The sequence below is a fragment of the Bos javanicus genome, chromosome 9 (genome assembly GCF_032452875.1).
Source record: "Bos javanicus breed banteng chromosome 9, ARS-OSU_banteng_1.0, whole genome shotgun sequence".
Taxonomy (NCBI): domain Eukaryota; kingdom Metazoa; phylum Chordata; class Mammalia; order Artiodactyla; family Bovidae; genus Bos; species Bos javanicus.
In genome coordinates, this window is record NC_083876.1 from 27,555,571 (window position 1) to 27,574,167 (window position 18,597).

The 18,597-nt window shown below is 39.8% G+C and overlaps 1 protein-coding gene across 2 annotated transcripts in view; it reads right to left on the reverse strand.

Moving 5' to 3' along the window:
* NKAIN2 (sodium/potassium transporting ATPase interacting 2) overlaps positions 1 to 18,212 on the reverse strand; it is a 1,168,326-nt gene extending 1,150,114 nt beyond the window's left edge. Inside the window, exon 1 of one of the 2 annotated variants that reach the window (XR_009738411.1) lies at positions 17,777 to 18,100. Coding sequence is in view for 1 of the 2 variants with exons in the window: in XM_061427380.1 (XP_061283364.1) it covers positions 17,777 to 17,830 (54 nt within the window). In the remaining variant the exon portion in view is untranslated. Of the gene's footprint in view, positions 1 to 17,776 lie in introns of both variants that reach the window. The other variant, XM_061427380.1, reaches the window with a different exon arrangement.
* Between the last annotated feature and the right edge of the window lie 385 nt (positions 18,213 to 18,597).

An 18,597-nucleotide genomic window follows, 5' to 3' on the forward strand; every position in this document is an offset into this window, starting at 1 on the left:
AAGTGCACTTTTAGGAGGACTGCACCATCACTGCCAATAAGAAAAACTTCATATGCACCTGGTTCTAAGTTTACTAAGCAATTTTTTTGCCTCTATTTCTGCTAATTTTCCTGAACTGTGTTAAAGAAAAATGCAGGAGGTGCTAATTAATCCATAAAATCAGGAGCTAGAAAAGCACCTTCTGACCTGGCTCTCCCAGAAAAAGGCAATTTTTAAATGCAAAATTTAATCATAAAATCATCAAGTTAAAGGGACCTTCATGAAGTCTATCACTTACTCCCCTCTCTCCAGGTATGCAAGTTAGAGTTCACCAAAAGACTCAGTTGACAGAAGAAATTAAGTTGGAACAAGAGACATTATATAGTTTAAGACAGGATAATTTAAAAGATGAATCTCTGCTGTTTTACTATACTTCAGCAAAAAATGGGCCTTCTGGTGAATTTGAATATCAAATATTAAAATGCCTGTTGAATATTCTCAGGTTTGGGGTATCACCTAAGGATATAAATAGCTTAAGTATTTTTAATTGCAAGTTCCTGACAGGCAATAGTTGTCACTTGTGTGTGTTTGCGTGTGTATGTGTGTGTGTGCATTTCTATAAAAGGAAGAAAAAGTTACCCAACTTTTTAGTCTTAAAAAACATTTATCTTTTAAGTTGTAATTATATTATTAACTCTTACCCAAATCTTTTATACAATTAAAAATTCATAATTTGACCCAAAACTTCTCACATCTCCCTCTTCATGTAAACGATTACATACCCACCTCATAATGAATGCATACTCTTTATTTGAAATCTTAAAAAGTTCTGCAAAGACAAACACAGTATGTGTACATTTTAGCAGATTAGGGAAAGGACAAAGTGAGTGCCAAGGTCCTCAATAGTCGTTTCTGGTACCAAAGGAAAAATGACATTCACTGAGTGTTATATAACATCCACCTGGCTCAAACTAAACTGAGCAAAACAGCCAAGAATGTAAAAGCTTGGTTGAGCAGATAATTGACCATAAAAAAGTAGCTTCCAAATAAATCTAGATTCAACGTTGTCTCTCCAGTTGATATGCCCACAAATGCTTACTCAGCATTCCCCTTCCCTAATGTCCATCTCAACCTACCTCCCAATCTCCTTTGTCTCCCCTCCTGCTTTTTTCCGTAACTCCATAGCTGCTAAACCACCAGCCCACTCTTCTTTACTACCTACTTAGAAACACACAAAAAAATCACTTAGTTTTCAAAATCTCTAGATGGCTAGGTTGCTTCCCTAAGGATTCTATTTCCATAGATCAAGAGGATGGCTATGACCCAGGTCCACAGTGCTCCTTGGAGTATGACCCCCTCACAAGTTCACAGCAGCCAGGCTCCAGGCTCCTCTTCCCTTCACCATCACTTACACTGTCTGTCCTCTGGACAACTCAAAACCTATTATGAACGAAACCTGCTTTTACCTCTAAGTGCTCCTTCTAGCACCTCACTTTTTAGCTTAGTGGATCTCAATGAGGGAACTATTTTGCCATTTGACAATGTCTACAGGTTTTTCTGGCTGTCACAACTAGGCATTTAGTGTGTAGAGGCCAGGGATGCTGCAAGACACTCTAGAATGCAGAGAACAGCCCCCACTACAAAGAATCTTCCAATCCAAAATGGTAATATTTTTGCTGAAGCTGAGAAAGTGCTTTGCCTGAAGCCCACTTTGTCTCTTCCTTGGTTATTCCACTCATGTACTCATTGAATAAATATTCCCATTCCCTCCCAATTCATCATCCTCATCCCAGCTACCTCCAGACTCTCCCTAACCATCCTTCTTCTCTAGCTCCAATCACCTGGTTAAACCAAACTCTCCCCAAATTATTATTTGTACAATTATTTCAAATATCTACCATCCTCAGAACACCTTTCTTGCTTCCTGGTTATGTTCCTTTTCAGTCCCATATTTCTGATCATCTTTACTAAGGTCAGAATACAGAATGATGTCTCTTCTAACAGAAGGACCTCATTGGCTCTCATCCTTTGAGAAAACAAAACTTCCACCCAACTCAGTGGCCAATCAAGGGCCTCTGCATCACGTAGGCAGTGCTCCTCTCCAAGAAGGATGTCTGTCATCTCTCCTACCAACCACATTCCTCCCACCTTTTCTATTATCTTCCTTCTGCTCGACCCACCTTCTTGTTCTCCAGTGTCCACAATGAGAATCCAGTAACCTAACTAACCCTTCCAATCTGACATTGATTTTTTTTTCCACCCAAGCCTATAGTTGGTCAGACATTCTATTCTCACAGACAGCTAGAGCTGTCACAGACCCTCAGTTTTGTTTAGTCTAAGAACAAAGAAACTTCCATTTTCTGCGCTTCCATTCCAATTCTTAGAAAGTTGGGTCATGACAGAGACATACCTGGTTCCCCTATAGATGCACATCCCTCTGTTTCACCAAGACCTCTGATCAATTTAACAATCAATTTATTGCTGCTTTGCCCTCATATTCCCCACAGAGCTTGCCCCAAACTTCACCCTTACTCTCATATCATGTTGCTTCTTATTCTACTACGGGGAACTGGGCCAATCAGCTTGATAATTAACATCTAGAGAGACACAAATCCTATCCTTTAAGGCTTAAACTCCTTCCCAAAGTACGCAAGTCCATCCACAAACTGCAGCCCTGCCCCTTCCATTCCCTGCTTTGCCTCCCATTTCCCCTCAACTTGCCAGCATGTCAAACTCCTCATCGTCCGATGTGCTGACCCTTTCTTTCTCACCTTTTTGCTACTATCTTCTTCCTCCTGGGATTCTGTTTCCTCTAGTCTATAGTTATGAAAATTTTACTATCATACACCAGCCCTTCATACCTTCTGAGATCGTCCTATGAGAAGAAAACTTACAGCTTTCACCAAATCTCCTCAGGACTTAATTCTTACTTCTCTTATAGCAGTTATCATTCCGTGTTATTTTGTAGGGATCTACACTACCATTAGTTTCAGAAATCATATCATTTAATACCTTTAACAGAGGTCCAACTTTGTTTCTAAAACCCAAATCCACTCTCGGCTTCTGTCTTATATTACAAACACATATATATGTACTTACATATGTGTGTATATATCTTAACAATATATAGTTGTATATATCATACATACATATATGTCTTCAAACGTTCCTGAATTCAAAGTATCTGAATTAATATTACTTATAAGCAATCAACTATACTTTTGAAGAGGAACTAAAGCACCTTTTGATGGGGATCAAAGAGGAGAGTGAAAAAGCTGGCTTAAAAGTCAACATTCTAAAAACTAAGATCATGGCATCCAGTCCCATCACTTCATGGCAAAAAAAGGGGAAAAAGTGGAGACAGTGACAGATTTTATTTTCTTAGTCTCCAAAATCACTGCAGATGGTGACTGCAGCCAGGAAGTTAAAAGAATCTTGCTCCTTGGAAGGAAAGTTATGATAAACCTAAAAAGCAAAGACATTACTTTGCCAACAAAGGTCCATATAGTCAAAGCTATGGTTTTTCCAGTAGTCATTATGGATGTGAGAGTTGGGCCATAAAGAAAGCTGAGCACCAAAGAACTGATGCTTTCAAACTGTGGTGCTGGGAAAGACTCATGACAGTCCCTTGGACAGCGGGGAGATCAAACCAATCAATCATAATGTTCAGGAAATCAACCCTGAATATTCATTGGAAGGATTGATGCTGAAGCTAACGCTCCAACACTTTGGCCACTTGATGCAAAGAGCAGATTCATTGGAAAAGACTCTGATGCTGAGAAAGATTGAGGGCAGGAGGAGAAAGGGGCAACAGAAGATGAGATGTTGAATGGCATCGACTCAATGGACCTAAGTCTGAGCAAACTCAGAGAGATGCTGAAGGACAAAGAAGCCTGGTGTGCTGCAGTCCATGGGGTCGCAGAGTTGGACACAATTTAGCAACTGAACAACAACGAATACTTCAATTAAAAAAGAAAGACGAAAGGAACAAAAGAAAGAGAGAAAGAAAGAGAGCGTTACTAAGTAGAAGCTCTTAATGAAATGGTAGCTATCCCTTGACCAAAAAAAGAAAATAAATAAAAGAAACAAAAATTTATCAGGAGTTTGTCATCTATGCTTCATCAATTCAGTTAAGAAATCTGTGCATCTCCTTTAGCTGCCTGGGTATTTTTCTAGTTAGAGAGTTCATAGTTTTAACAGATTCTCAAAAGTGTTCATGATACACAAAATGTTAAAAACTACTATTCCACAGATGTGAAATATAAAAACAGAATTAACTGTGTTTTTTCCCACAGAAACTGTACTTTTTCTAATCTTCAGAATATCTAAATAATATTGTCTCAAATTGCATTAAGTAAAACTAGGCAATATGAACTTAAACTATATGAATTCATTTTCAAAAAATGATCTATAATGGCCCAGTTTACATCAACATGTACTTTTTACCAACAATGAACGGATTTACCATTGGCTTAAATGTGGTCTTTACAGCACATAATGAACTGAGAACATTAAAACATTTTAACTATTATCATATTCAGTAAGTTGGATGTCTTAGGAAACTAATAAATGATAAGGATCAGATTGCAACTTAAAATAATCTAGATATTAAAACCACTAGATATTAATCATGGAGAAGGCAATGGCACCCCACTCCAGTACTCTTGCCTGGAAAATCCCATGGGTGGAGGAGCCTGGTAGGCTGCAGTCCATGGGGTCGTTAAGAGTCAAACACGGCTGAGTGACTTCACTTTCACTTTTCACTTTCATGCATTGGAAAAGGAAATGGCAACGCGATCCAGTACTCTTGCCTAAAGAATCCCAGGGATGGGGGAGCCTGGTGGCCTGCCATCTATGGGATCCCACAGAGTCGGACACGACTGAAGCGACTTAGCAGCAGCAGCAGCATCAGATATTCATCAATTTATGACAGAAGCACAGCTTGACATTCCTATCAGTTAGATCATGTCCAATTGTGAAAAGGGTAGAGAAACAATTTATTCAGCACATGTCTTTATGCTCTTCATGTGTGGCCATTTCACAAATCCTACTTAATAAAGCTGATTTGATAATCCCTTAATTTCTTTCGATTATTCATTCACTCATTCATTCATTCTTTTTAAATGATCATAACTGGAATACAGTGTTGCAGGTCAAGAATCAACTGTAGGTTGATTCCTGGAGTTTTACTTGGTCTTCTCCATCATGCAACAACCCAGGGCAGGGCTCTGAGCTCATTTGGCTCTCTGCACATGACTGGTAATGGTCCATCTAAGGGCTGCATTCAAACACATCAGAAAGACTTTCAGAGAGACATATTTTGTAAAAGGAGGTATTTAGTGTTGCTGAATTATTTTTCAACCCCCAAAGTTCACATTCCACCTAGGTAAAGATTACTGTGTCTATGACTTTGCTAACATTTCTCATCCATCTATTGCCCTTAAAGTTCAATATGTAACATTTTTATTCACATAAGAAAAGATTAAATTAGAAATGGGCCTAACAGCAACAAACAACAACAACACTATTTTGTATGTAAACTCTGCATCAAACTGCCATATAAATCTCCAAAAAAGTTCATTAGGATTTATTTCTCTCAATTTATGAGAAAAGTTAAGATTTTAGGTCACAGTGATTCTTAAGAAAACCGTAGAGTCAAAGTAGGTGCAGTAACAGAGACATCATTATCTCATTCTCGAGAAGACAAAGTGAAAACCAACAGGTTTCCCCTAAGGATTAAAATAAAAGAGGCACATAATTAAAGGTCACCAAACACTGCTGTTAACAAGATCAACATTTACTAAACATAAACTGAACTTATGCCACTTCCCTGATTTTAAGGGCAGCATTTTTGAACAAAAGCAAACCTATTCTGAGACAGCCTATAAAATGGTAATCTGGGAAAACACTGTCCCATAGATCTTAAGAGCCTATGGAACTTCCCAGGAAGAGAAAAAAACAGAAATATGGTCTGGAGAAAATTAATTAATGAATTCACAGTCAACTTTACAGACTTTATCAGACTGTCCTTTAAAATATATATCATCATAAGTAGTATCACATGCTTCTGAACTCCGAGACTTTCAAGAGCCAGACACTCTCCCCTTCCCCTGCCCCCAGCTTCTCTGCACCCCATAGAAGAAAGTGGAAAACCTTCAAGACCAGGCCAAAAGAGAAGCAAAACTTAGGTTCAAAAATGCTATTAAACAACCATATTTTAAATGTCACCTTTTGATTCAATAAAATGGAACCACATTTTGTGATCATGATCACACTAAGATCATGGCATCTGGTCCCGTCACTTCATGGCAAATAGATGGGGAAACAGTGAGGACAGTGACAGACTTTATTTTTGGGGGCTCCAAAATCACTGCAGATGGGGACTGTAGCCATGAAATTGAAAGACGCTTGCTCATTGGAAGAAAAGTTATGATCAACTCAGACAACATATTAAAAAGCAGAGACGTTACTTTGCCAAAAAAGGTCTGTCTAGTCAAAGCTATGGTTTTTCCAGTAGTCATGTATGGATGTGAGAGTTGGACTATAAAGAAAGCTGAGCACCAAAAAATTGATGCTTTTGAACTGTGGTGTTGGAGAAGACTCTTGAGAGTCCCTTGGACTGCAAGGAGATCCAACCAGTCCATTCTAAAGGAAATCAGTCCTGAATGTTCATTGGAAGGACTGATGCTGAAGCTGAAACTCCAATACTTTGGCCACTCGATGCGAAGAACTGACTCATTTGAAAAGACCCTGTTGCTGGGAAAGATTGAAGGCAGGAGGAGAAGGGGACGACAGAAGATGAGATGGTTGGATGGCATCACTGACTCAATGGACATGAGTCTGAGTAAACTCCAGGAATTGGTGACGGACAGGGAGGTCTGGTGTGCTGCAGTCCATGAGGTCGCAAAGAGTCGGACATGAGTAAATGACTGAACTGAACCAACACTTTGTGAAAGATGGACAAAATGAAACATAATTACTTGCTGTTGGTAAGGGTAAAGAATACATAATACTATAATACAATATACAGCTCCTATATTTTAGAATATCACAAGTTATAAAGGTAGTATCATCAAATTTGTGAGCAAGCTTTATCAAAAAAAGAAAGAAGGAAAAAAAAAGACCCAGGCATATACTCTGAGAAAACCATAATTCAAAAAGATACATGTACCCCAATGTTCATTGCAGCGCTATTCACAATAGCCAGGACACGGAAACTACCAATAAGTCCATCGACAGATGAATGGATAAAGAAGTTGTGTATATAAATACAATGGACTATTACTTGGCCATAAAAAGGAACAAATTTGAGCCAGTTCTAGTGAGGAAGATGAACCTAGAGCCTGTTTACAGACACAACTAAATCACAAAGAGAAAAACAAATATCATACGTTAATGCATATATATGGAATCTAGAAAAACGGTACTGACGAACCTATTTGTAGGGCAGGAGTAGCGACAGAGACGTAAAGAACTCATGGACACAGAGAGTGAAGGAGAAGGTGGGATGAATTGAGAGAGTAGCACTGAAACATATACATCACCATACATAAAACAGGGAGCCAGCAGAAATTTGCTGTATGAGACAGGGAGCTCAAACTGGGGCTCTGTGACAACCTAGAGGGGTGCAAGGTGGCAGCAAGGTTCAAGAGGGAGGGACATAATATATCTATGGCTGATTCACACTGTTGTAGGGCAGAAAGCAACACAGCATTGTAAAGCAATTTTCCTCCCCCTAAAAATAAATTTTTAAAAAATACCCAAAAGTTAGAGTTCTTTATATACCAACTGTGTATTAACAAATCTACAAAAGCTTCTAAATCCTTCAAATATGCAGCTCCCTCACTGCTCCCAGAAACCAGAGTTAAACACATGTATAGACCCTAATCTCCTCTCTGTACCTCAGACTAATCAAGTGGAGCAAATACGTAGCTGAAGGATACACCATCTCTGATCCCCATTTTACAGATTAAGAGAATTAAGTCTGAATCACCGTGTCCCTGGGGATGAGTTATAACTTCCAGGAGCAAGCTGTCTCCCACCACTGCAAGCTCTGTGACAAAGGAGGTACTAAACCAAGGCAGAAGAAAGATTCCTTGACTAGAGGCTGGGACCAGAGAAGACAGCCCACCATCAGGCTTGAATGTTCTCTGTCCCTGGGGCCTGTAGAACTCCTCCCCACTTTTGTTTCTCAGTGGCATCAGAGATTGTCCTTTAAAAAAAAATACTCTGAAGACCAGTTTTGTATATCTCCTATGGCTAGAAGAGGGTCATATGAATTCCCTACCATGGAACATGGCAGATACAACCCTGACCGGCCATCATTTGACACATAGCTGTCAGTTAAAGGATTTGAAATGCCTCCTTGTTCTGTTGTCCAATTAGCACTTTACGGAGGTACACAAAGACTTCTGTTAGCAGGAGAGATTTGATTCCTCCATTCCAAACCAAGACCCATTTGTTTTCAAAGAATACAGCATTGTTGGGGGGTTTTAAATGCATGACTGTTTTCGAGTGTATGCACTGATCAGAAAACAAAAGTCAGTATGAGGACTCTTCACCACCCGCCCTGCAAACATTTAGGGCATGATGCTGGAAGAGGGAGTGTGGTTTTAGCTGTAGGATATGGTTTTAGCTGTAGGATACTCCTCCTCAGCCATGGCTTCTAAAAGAAAGCGCTTCTACAGAGGCGCTCTCCCAGGCATTCTCAAGCTCCAGACATCCTTGAAACTGCCCACCTGGCATCCTCCTGGCAGCAACAGCAGGTGGATTTGACTGAATTTCAAAGTTAAGGGCTGTGATTTTAGTTACCAAAACATAACTTCAAGCAGAACAAATAAAACATATTAAAAAAAAAAAAAAGGCAAGCAGCTGAAAGCAAAGGTCCCTTCCATGTATTCATACTTTAACTATGGAATAATAATACTTGCTACTCTTAAATATCTTTATGTATTATTCTTTGGGAGATACCTTCTTCCAAAGTTAAGAGTTTCCATACCAAATTTTTAGCCATCAAGGATTGTTTAGATAACACTTTAATATTATTAACTTTTAGATTGCATCATGAGTCTAGAGCAATATTCACTGATACATGTTCCTGAGAAGACTAGTTCCATGCAAGATTAATAGAGGATATGAGAAAAAGGGTTCCTTGGTTTGTTTCAAACACTTTGTGTTCAAAGACTTGACAGGAATTAAGCTCAGGTTTCTTTAGTCCTGGACTTCTAGAAGCTGCAGAAACACTAGCACGAATCACGAGCCTTAGGATGTAGGAGAGAGGATGATGACTCTAGAGCCCCACGATGTATTTAATCTCACAGCTCATGTTCAGGGAGTATTTGATTTTGCAGGATTAGCACCCACAGAATGCAGTTTTCAAAATGCTGCCTGACCAAGCAGAATGCAGACTGGCTTCTGAAATCTAGGTTTAATTCTTAATGAACACTTAGAGTAGGTATATCACACACACAAGTATATTGTTTATCTATTTCAAGTCATTTGCCTCTACGATTGTAATCCTTATCCATATACTCCCTCCTAAAAATGATGAGCAGATGTTAAAAAAAAAAAAGTTTCTACAAAAGAAAAAAAAAAACAACAACTAATTTTTGCAACTAGGGCCACTGGTCAAATGATGCATAGGCACCTCTACAACTATTCCCAGTCTCACTGGATGAACAGCTCTTAAAGTTTAAACTAGGAAGAACGACAAAGATTTTCTAGGCATCAGACGTAACACAGCAATGAAGCCTCACATGTGTGAAGCTCTTTCATGCAAACTTTCAGCACATTTTCTCAGATGCTCCTAAGCATTCTGTAGGGTAAATGGGTCAGGAATTATTTGCCCCACTTTTCAAAGGAGGAAACAGCACCAGGAATATAAATGGCTTGAGCAAAGTCACACTTATTTACTTGTCCTGTACAGACGCCCGAGACAGGGTATAGGAAACATGTGCCTTCTCACTAAGTCCAGTGCTTTCCCAGCATATTCCGTCCTCTCTCTCCCAGGCCTGTGCTTAGCACAGTGAGAAGCTATTCCAGAAATTCAGACCGTGGGGCGAGATTGGCAAAGAGAAGCAGTTGAATGGACCAATTCCGCTCCAGCATTACTAGGCATAGAGGGTACAGACCAGAGGCACTAAGTCTTTTTCAGATTTTTCTCTCTTCATTGCAAAGACACAAATGCTGTGAAAAGAACCTCCTTTCCCCTTATTTAAATTTCTGAAAAGGACTAAGCTAGAAGTCAGAAACAATCACACTTGATCCTGAAGAAAAGTTTTCTTTCCTGTCTGTAACAGGAAAAAGGAAGAAATGAGTTAATTATCTAGTTGGGTTGAAGAATTTTCAAAACAGGTTCAGGCACTCCTGCAACACCATTAAGTAAAGACCTAAGTTCTAGGCCAGTAATTCTCAAAGTCTGACCTGTAGTGTCACCTTGGAGTCTTCAGAAAAGCAAATTTAAGAATCAGAAACACTGGGGTGGGCCTACTGACGTGTGGGAAAAGCCCTGAAGGTGAATTTGAGGTACACTCAAGTCCCAGAATTTTCTATGATATTCAATGCAGTACATATTTTAAATAACCTATTACTTGGAGTTATTATTTCCAATAAAAATAATTTTAATGAATAGCCCCACCAATAATGGTCTAGAAGGACTTAGGATTTGAGACACATTAAAATATATATAAACAACAGGCAAATAATACTACCTTGCATTAACCATTCATCTGGCACTGGTTTCAAAAAGAACAGGAATTTGAGAAAAATGAATACATTTCTTCTTCCCATGGAATTGTTTTAGACGTATTTATTTGGCCGCACTGGGTCTTAGTGGTGGCATGTAGTTCTAGCTCCCTGACCAGGGATTGAACCTGGACCCCCTGCATAGGGAGCTCGGAGTCTTAGCCACTGGACGACCAGGGAAGTAGTCCCCCGTGGAATTGTTTTTAAACATACCTATCAAAGTGTCCACATTCACAGTGGTCAGAAATGCAGAGCAGCTATAACACTTTTTAATCTACTTTTGAACAACGACAGAAATACAGCCTTACTATGAGAAGTTATTTCTCTAGGGTAGAACTACAAGTGTGTTTTGCAGTGTTAGGACACATTCAAAATCTCGGAGGGACGATCAGGTATACTGACTCTGCAGGGACACCCTCTCCGGTTCTCTAGTCCACACATTGGCAGTTGCAAGTTGTGAAACCCCAAGTCCACCTGGTCCAGCCAGGTGTGGACAAGGGCCTGGCCTCAAGCCTCTTCTCCCAGCCTGCTGAGTCTCACATTGATTACAGTGTTGACAGGAAATCAGTAGGTGGATAATATGGCCTTTGTTAGTAAAACAAATGTAAGCTACTGATACGGTTTCATGCACCCTGGTGTACATAGATGTGTATGTGTAATGTATACAGCGGCACAACCTTCATCAGGCTTAAAGTCATGTTAGACTTGACTTTGAATCCAAGCTCTACCACTTACTAAGGGGGTGACTTAAGTTGCCTGAACTTTCAGAACCTGTTTGCTTTTCTTTACAGAGGGGATATTAATATCTATTACCTACCACACAGAATTAATGGAAAGGAATCAATGAAAAAAAGCACACTTTTTGTTTAGCATTAGAAGTTCAGAAGTTTAGCATTTAGCCAGAAAGAGCTTCCAATAAATAGTAACCATTTTTATTATTTTTATAGTGTTTTACAAAGCTGGAATTTGAAAGCATAACAAATTATAAAAAATAATGTTTTTTTCAAAGTGCACATAACAGTTAGTTTACTTGTAAACTGTTCAAAAAAGAGTTTTTATGGGGTTCGAAGTTTACATGTAGGATCCAAAGTCATTTAAAAGGCAAAAACTATTAGCATTTGGGACTTCCCTGGTGGTCCAGTGGTTAAGACTCTGTGCTTCCACTGCAGGGGGGCATAGGTTCAAACCCTGATTGGGGAACTAAGATCCCAAATGCTTCCCGGTGTGGCATGTATATATATGCATTAGATATGAAGGCAATGGCACCCCACTCCAGTACTCTTGCCTGGAGAATCCCATGGACTGAGGAGCCTGGTGGGCTATAGTCCATGGGGTCGTGAAGAGTTGGACATGACTGAGTGACTTCAATTTCACTTTTCACTTTCATGCACTGGAGAAGGAAATGGCAACCCACTCCAGTGTTCTTGCCTGGAGAATCCCAGGGACGGGGAGCCTGGTGGGCTGCTGTCTATGGGGTTGCACAGAGTCAGACACGACTGAAGCGACTTAGCAGCAGCAGCAGCAGCAGCAGCATTAGATGTCACTCCATTCCTATCCAGGTTGGAAAAAAAGTCTATAGCTTGTGTTAGATCAAATGTTATAACCAGTTCTATCAGACAAAAGTACCCATTTTAAACTAACCAAAAAAAAAAAAAAAAAGGAAAACACTGATTTCAGGAAGATGAAGAAAATATGCCATTTAAATTGTAAAGACTTTCAAATCTAAACACACCTGAGATATTAAAATAAGAGAAAACAAGTTTATAAATTTTACTTCCCACACTAATCTGGAGAAATATAAGGATATACTTTTATCTTATGCTTTCATCATTTTTAAATGTCCTTCAATTTCCTAGAGTTGGTACAAGCAAATGTTTTCATACACTTCTATTTCTACCCCATAGAAATGATGTAGGCATAAATACAGAGCTTCTAGAATTGTTATGTGGAAAAAAACATAGATGCATCATATCTTGATGGCCTATCTATTTTAGTATATTTAAAATAAACAATAATCAAGTTCTAAGGGGAAAAAGGGAACCAAAATTGAAAGAGCTTACTATATAGGTGAAATAACAGAACTGAAGTAATTCTTCTGTGTGTGTTTGGGTTCTGATATTTGTGTGTTATAAGGCACAGAAATAGGGAAGCAATTATTAGCAACAGTAATTTCAAATCTATTTTTGGAAAAATTACACTGAGTTACTTGAAATTCTACTAAATAACTGACATAAATCCTTGAAATTTTAGTGAAACCCACAGGTAATGGACAGCTGGCTCTCATTTCACACAAGGCACTGGAGGGTCAGAGGCAAGATCCATGGAGGGGCGGGGTCCTGGGACCAATTTCCTGCAAATACCAAGGTTCAGCTTACAGAAAAGTATTTAATGATACCACAATTTTAATATTTGCTATTTTTAGTATAAACACAGAAGTGTTAAAACGTGTTTATGTCTCAGATTTTATTTCTGTCAAGTACACATATGCACAGAAAAGAAACAGACCAAGAAATACAGACCTCCTGTTTTAAGAAGCCCCTGGCTGCCACTCTGAAATTCTTGACTGGGCAAGTAGAGGATCTGACCCCAAACCAAAGCAGCATCAGAGGAAAAAGCTGGTGGAATGCCCATCTGCATATCTGGGCCATTGCCCACATATGGGCCCCCAGCCAGATGACTCTGGCATCCTGTGCACGGGATGCTTCCCATGCAAGCCTTTATTTGAGAAAGAAGGCAAAACAGCTCTGCAGAGATCGGTTCTATGCAACTTCGGGTGTATGAGAAAAGAAGCTGCCCTTGGTCTGTGAACCAAGAAATAGAGCTGGGCGCTGGGAGAAGTTTCTACATCTTTTTTTTTTTTTTTCCTGGTCAATGTTAGAGCAGAGTGATGCTCAATAACAATGGAAGAGTGAATTAAAGAGAGAGACACACATGATGATGTCAGGGGGTAAACACAGAAAACATTTAAAAGAAAGAATTTATTGTTATTTTAAAACCTAGCAAACTCTCAACGTATTCTTCCATCATAAGTTTCTGAAATGTTATGTGGAAATTGTTAGTCTTCTCCATGAATCAGATCAGTTAATGACCTCAAGATTTTATTACCAATGGCATTTAACTCTAAAATTTTAAATTCCCGGAGAGAGAGAAAGTTGTGACAGATAACATTCTACACTTTCAGAGAACTTTCAGATTTATCATATGTACCTAGGAAAATCAGAAGATTCTACCTGCACTTTTCAAGTCACTTCATGTCAATGCTTTATTTTGTTTTAAGTAACTAAAGAACTTGTAACTATAAACACTGCATAAAATCACGATTGACGCCACTGAAGTACTCCATAATTATGATAAAATTGTTTATATTTAGTCCATCTAAGCACTCAAGGCCTTCTCCATAAATGTGTAACTCCGAAAAGCTTAGCAACTATGCAGTAGAAAGCAACTGATCATTCTTAATTGTTTCAAACCTGCTTCTCCACGCAGCTACACACACGTGTACTAATCTAATTGTTAGTTGCACCTGCTCCAAGTTAGCAGTACTTCATAGAGCAAATGGCAAGAATGGCATTTTCAAGTGTTAATCTGTTCAGTGTAAATTTGTACTTTCTTTCAGAAGTTTATGACACATAGGCTTTGCATCATATAGGAGTCTGAAGTACAAAAATGTGGGCGGTCTAGAATTTCCTTACTTGAAAGCAAAGCTGTCTTTTCAAACTAAAATAAACTATGCTCCTCCAGATTAGAGCTGATTTTTCGCTGAGAAATATCTGAGATATCTGAGTGTTTTTTCAACATTTGCATAAAGTACTTTTTGATTCAACCAAACACTGAAGAAAAACAGCAGAAACTCTTTCACAAACTGCTGAAAGCTGTAAAGAAGAAGTTAGATTGTTCTTGTCCTGTACAACCATAACCATCCTGCAAAAGCACTGATGCTTTTTGTAACTATCTAACATCTTCAGTTTCTGAGCATTAAGGCCAGAAATGATAAAAAAAAAAAATTACCTTCTTCAGATTATGAGCTTAGACTCTGGATTCTGCAAATGCAGCAAATCTGTTTCCAGCGTTCACACCCCCTTTTCATAAGAATCACCCTAAAATCTGAAGCTGGAGTAATCATACAGCTCAAAGATTTTAATGAATGATATATACAGACACGTTTTTCGTAAAATGGAAGTTTTGTACTAAATTTCTATAGCGTGAGATTCTAATTTCTTGTCTTATGAACTGATTTCCTGATTTTTCAAAGAAGATATGTTTATCCAAACTTGTCTGCCAAATATAAAATTAAATGCACATTTAGCATAATTAAAAACAAAGATACTGAATCCTGACAGGTAAATTTCTCTGCACCCTTTGTCTCTGTCCTTCACTTGTTAAAGGATCAGAACACTGTGTATACACTCTGATAACATACTGATAAATGAGGTTCTCATCTCCCACTAAGTTGAGTTGCAAGTTTATGTAGACATACATATTCCTTAAAGTCTAGTTAAAATACACTCTACTTACAGAATGGGAGTCAAATGTTTCTAGAAAGTTAATAGTTACTTAACTAAGAAACTTAATCAAGTTTCTATCTGAAACAATTTAGGGCTTCAATTAATTTTAATAAGTCTAAAATTTTCTGCAGAGCTACAAAAAAGCCCAAATGTTACTACAACAGACACTAAACACTTCAGGTGTAAACAAAACTTGGTGAACTGTTGCGTCAAACAATGTTACATTCTGGAAATCTGGCTATATATAAAACAAACTTTACTCATAATAGCTCATAGATACATAAAGTTTTCAAAAATCTATCAAGAACAAAGGAAACATAAGCACCCACCTACTGTGTGTGTGCGCATGCTGCTGCCCCCAGGGGCATGTTCTCCCAGTATTTTGCAACTATTTGCAAAAGAATTATTTTATTTAAAATTAAATACTATATTTCTAAGAGGCAACAATTAACAGGAATCTCTGGAGTCCTTTAAGAGTGATCATTTCACCCTATCAAACCAACCGGATGTTCTTCGTCCTTTGTTTTTTTCTTCTGTATTTGCATTAACATGGCTGCTAATTATATTAGTCTGGTGGCACATAAAGTCTGGATGGGAAAAAAATCACAAGATTCTTATAGAGCTTAAATACCTCTTAGGATTCAAATGTATACCTGCTTAAACACTTTTATATCGCAGCTACTTCTATATTGTTAGAAAACTTAGCTTTGATTCCGAATTTCTGTTTCATAAGGGATGTAGCACTTTCCAATACACCACTGCATATACACATGCACATAAATAATCGCAGGCGCGCACACACACACACACCCCTTTAGCCATATTATGCTACTTTGTATATTTAGCTTCCCATTTGTATATTTGTGTTTTTCTGAAACTGTTTAAGTTCTGGAAGAGTTTGTATTCATCACACAAAGTGCCATATAGATCGAATGCCTACATTTACCATAATAAAGCCTAAATGTTGCTAAACCACATTTTTAGAATTCAAAATTGAAAAGAGCATAAAAACGCTCTTACCCACCCACTCATTCTCACAGCTTCATATGCTTTTACACAGTGAATCAGCAAATGTATTCTTTTCTGAATCATATATGAACTTAAGAATGTTTTGAAAATGTTTATACAGTTTGGCATACTTGGCCTTACTGGTAGTTTACCAAAGTAAGCTCTCTAGTTGTTCTGATCAGCTTTATCATTAACAGTAAAACCTTTAATGCATAACTTAATTGAACATGTGGTACATAAAAATAAACTGTTTTACAAGTAACTAAGAAAATGTAACATTCTTAAAATTATAGTTCCATCTTCTTCTTCTTACAACCCAGTGCATAAGTAATTCACAGAGCAAAATATACATCATCAAGATAACTTTCCTGGGGAATAAAAACATCCTTGAGATAATATACAAACACTTCTTCAGCTAATATTAAAGAAAACAACCACCACCACTCATGAGCTTCATGACAACTGATAAACAATGAAGAACACATCAGTTTCAATAGCAAATCCTTACTCTTTTGATTATTGAGTGGGCTCTCAGAAATCTCCAGTCTTGTAGTCCTTTTAGCCTTTATGAAACAATTGTTGGAAATGTGAATGGCTATTTCAGATTAACTTATACTTTCCAAGGAAAGCTGTTGGTAACAGGAGTAAGCAAGTACCTCCTACCTCAAATTAACTGGTAAAAGTGGTTTATTTTTCACCTCTAAACTATCCTCAACTCCTCCTTCTATTGCCCTTAAGGAATTTAAATTCAGAGACATGACGTTTTCCTTTATTGGCTCCTTGCCTCTTTGCAACTGTACAACATTCCTCAAGAAGTATATATAATTCTCCATCCCACTGGATCAGACAACGCTATCTATTTCAGAAGCAATTACATACATAATGTAAGATACAACATTTTTTCTTAGAATTGTTTGTATCAATAATAAGTGTGATTTCACGGCTACTGGTTCAGTCTATAGCAATGCTGTTGCTCATCTAAGTATTTCTCTTCAATCTACATACTTTGAAAACTCGGTGTGTCCTGTAGATCAGACTGCTGTAAGGATACCATCTGCACTACAAAATGGTTTGTTAGAGCCTTATACTTTTTACACAATATATTTCTTGAAAAACAATACACGTCGATGAAGAAACAAAGATACTGCAAAAATTAGAGAAGAAAAGTAATAAAAAAAATCTATTTCTGTTTTAACACCTGTATAGTAAATTACATGTGACTATCATGTTGTTAACATTAATAGGAACGCAAAGCATAAAAGAACAAGAGCTACCTCTTGCTTTGCTTAAAGAAATTAAAGACAAGTTTAACCCGAACCTGCCAAACTGTCTTCAGAAGAAAAGACATAGGTGGGGGCGGAAAGCCTCACCTCTCTCGTACCCCGTAGCGCATTCCCCTGAAAGCATTTTAAACATAGGCAATATATCTGTCACCTTTTCTTTTTTCTTCTATTCTAATCAACGGCAGACCTTTTACTGCACTCCCCTGCCCACTATCTCAATGGCACGTTACAGAATAAGAGGACCCAAGTGTCACTTACCAGTTGCATGCCACAGATAAAGATAAGCGTGCACCTGCCACTGCAATAACCCATGGTTTCCGAGACCCCTGCCACAGCCAGACTGTCCCACGTCGGCCACCGTCGAGCCCCCACTTTATCCAATCAGATCGCGGGGAAGGACGGGCAAACCTGCCGAGGGCTCGGGGGCTCCGGGCTGCTGCTGCCAGCGTCCTGGGAAGTGACAGGCATTAGGACCTGCTGGCGCGGCGGCGGCGGTGGCGGCGGCAGCTCCAGCCGCGCCCGCCACACATACCTTCACTCGCTCGGTGCACACGCCGCGCCGCGGGCAGCGCCGCCCGCGGAGACGCGCCCGGGGCCCGCAGGGGCAGCAGCGGCAGCCTCGCAGCGCCGCCGCGCCCTCGGGCATCTGGCCGCGAAGTTTCGCCCCCGCCGCTCCCCGCGCCGGCTCGCCCCGCGCCCCCCCCGCCCCAGCGCGGCCGCCGCCCGACGCGCGCTCGCCCCGCGCTCTCCGCGCGCCGGCTCCGGGGGCGGCAGAAGCGCGTGCGGGGCGCTGCCCGCCTCCCTGCGCCGCCCGCGGCTCCTCCGCGCCCCGCGCTGCGGGGCCCGGCGGGCGGGGGGCGGAGCGCGGGCCGGGCGGGGGCGTCCGGGCTTCGCGGTCCCGGGCGGCGGCGGCTGCAGCGCGCCGTGATGCGGGGTCCGCGCCGCGTCCTGCAGCGGCGCTGCCCCTCCCTTCGCCCAGATGTGTTAATCCTCCTACAACAAATCCTTCAACCTGCGCCCCGCCGCCCCCTCGCAGAACGTCGACTTCTTGCAGTCCGGCCGGGGCTACCGCCGAGGGG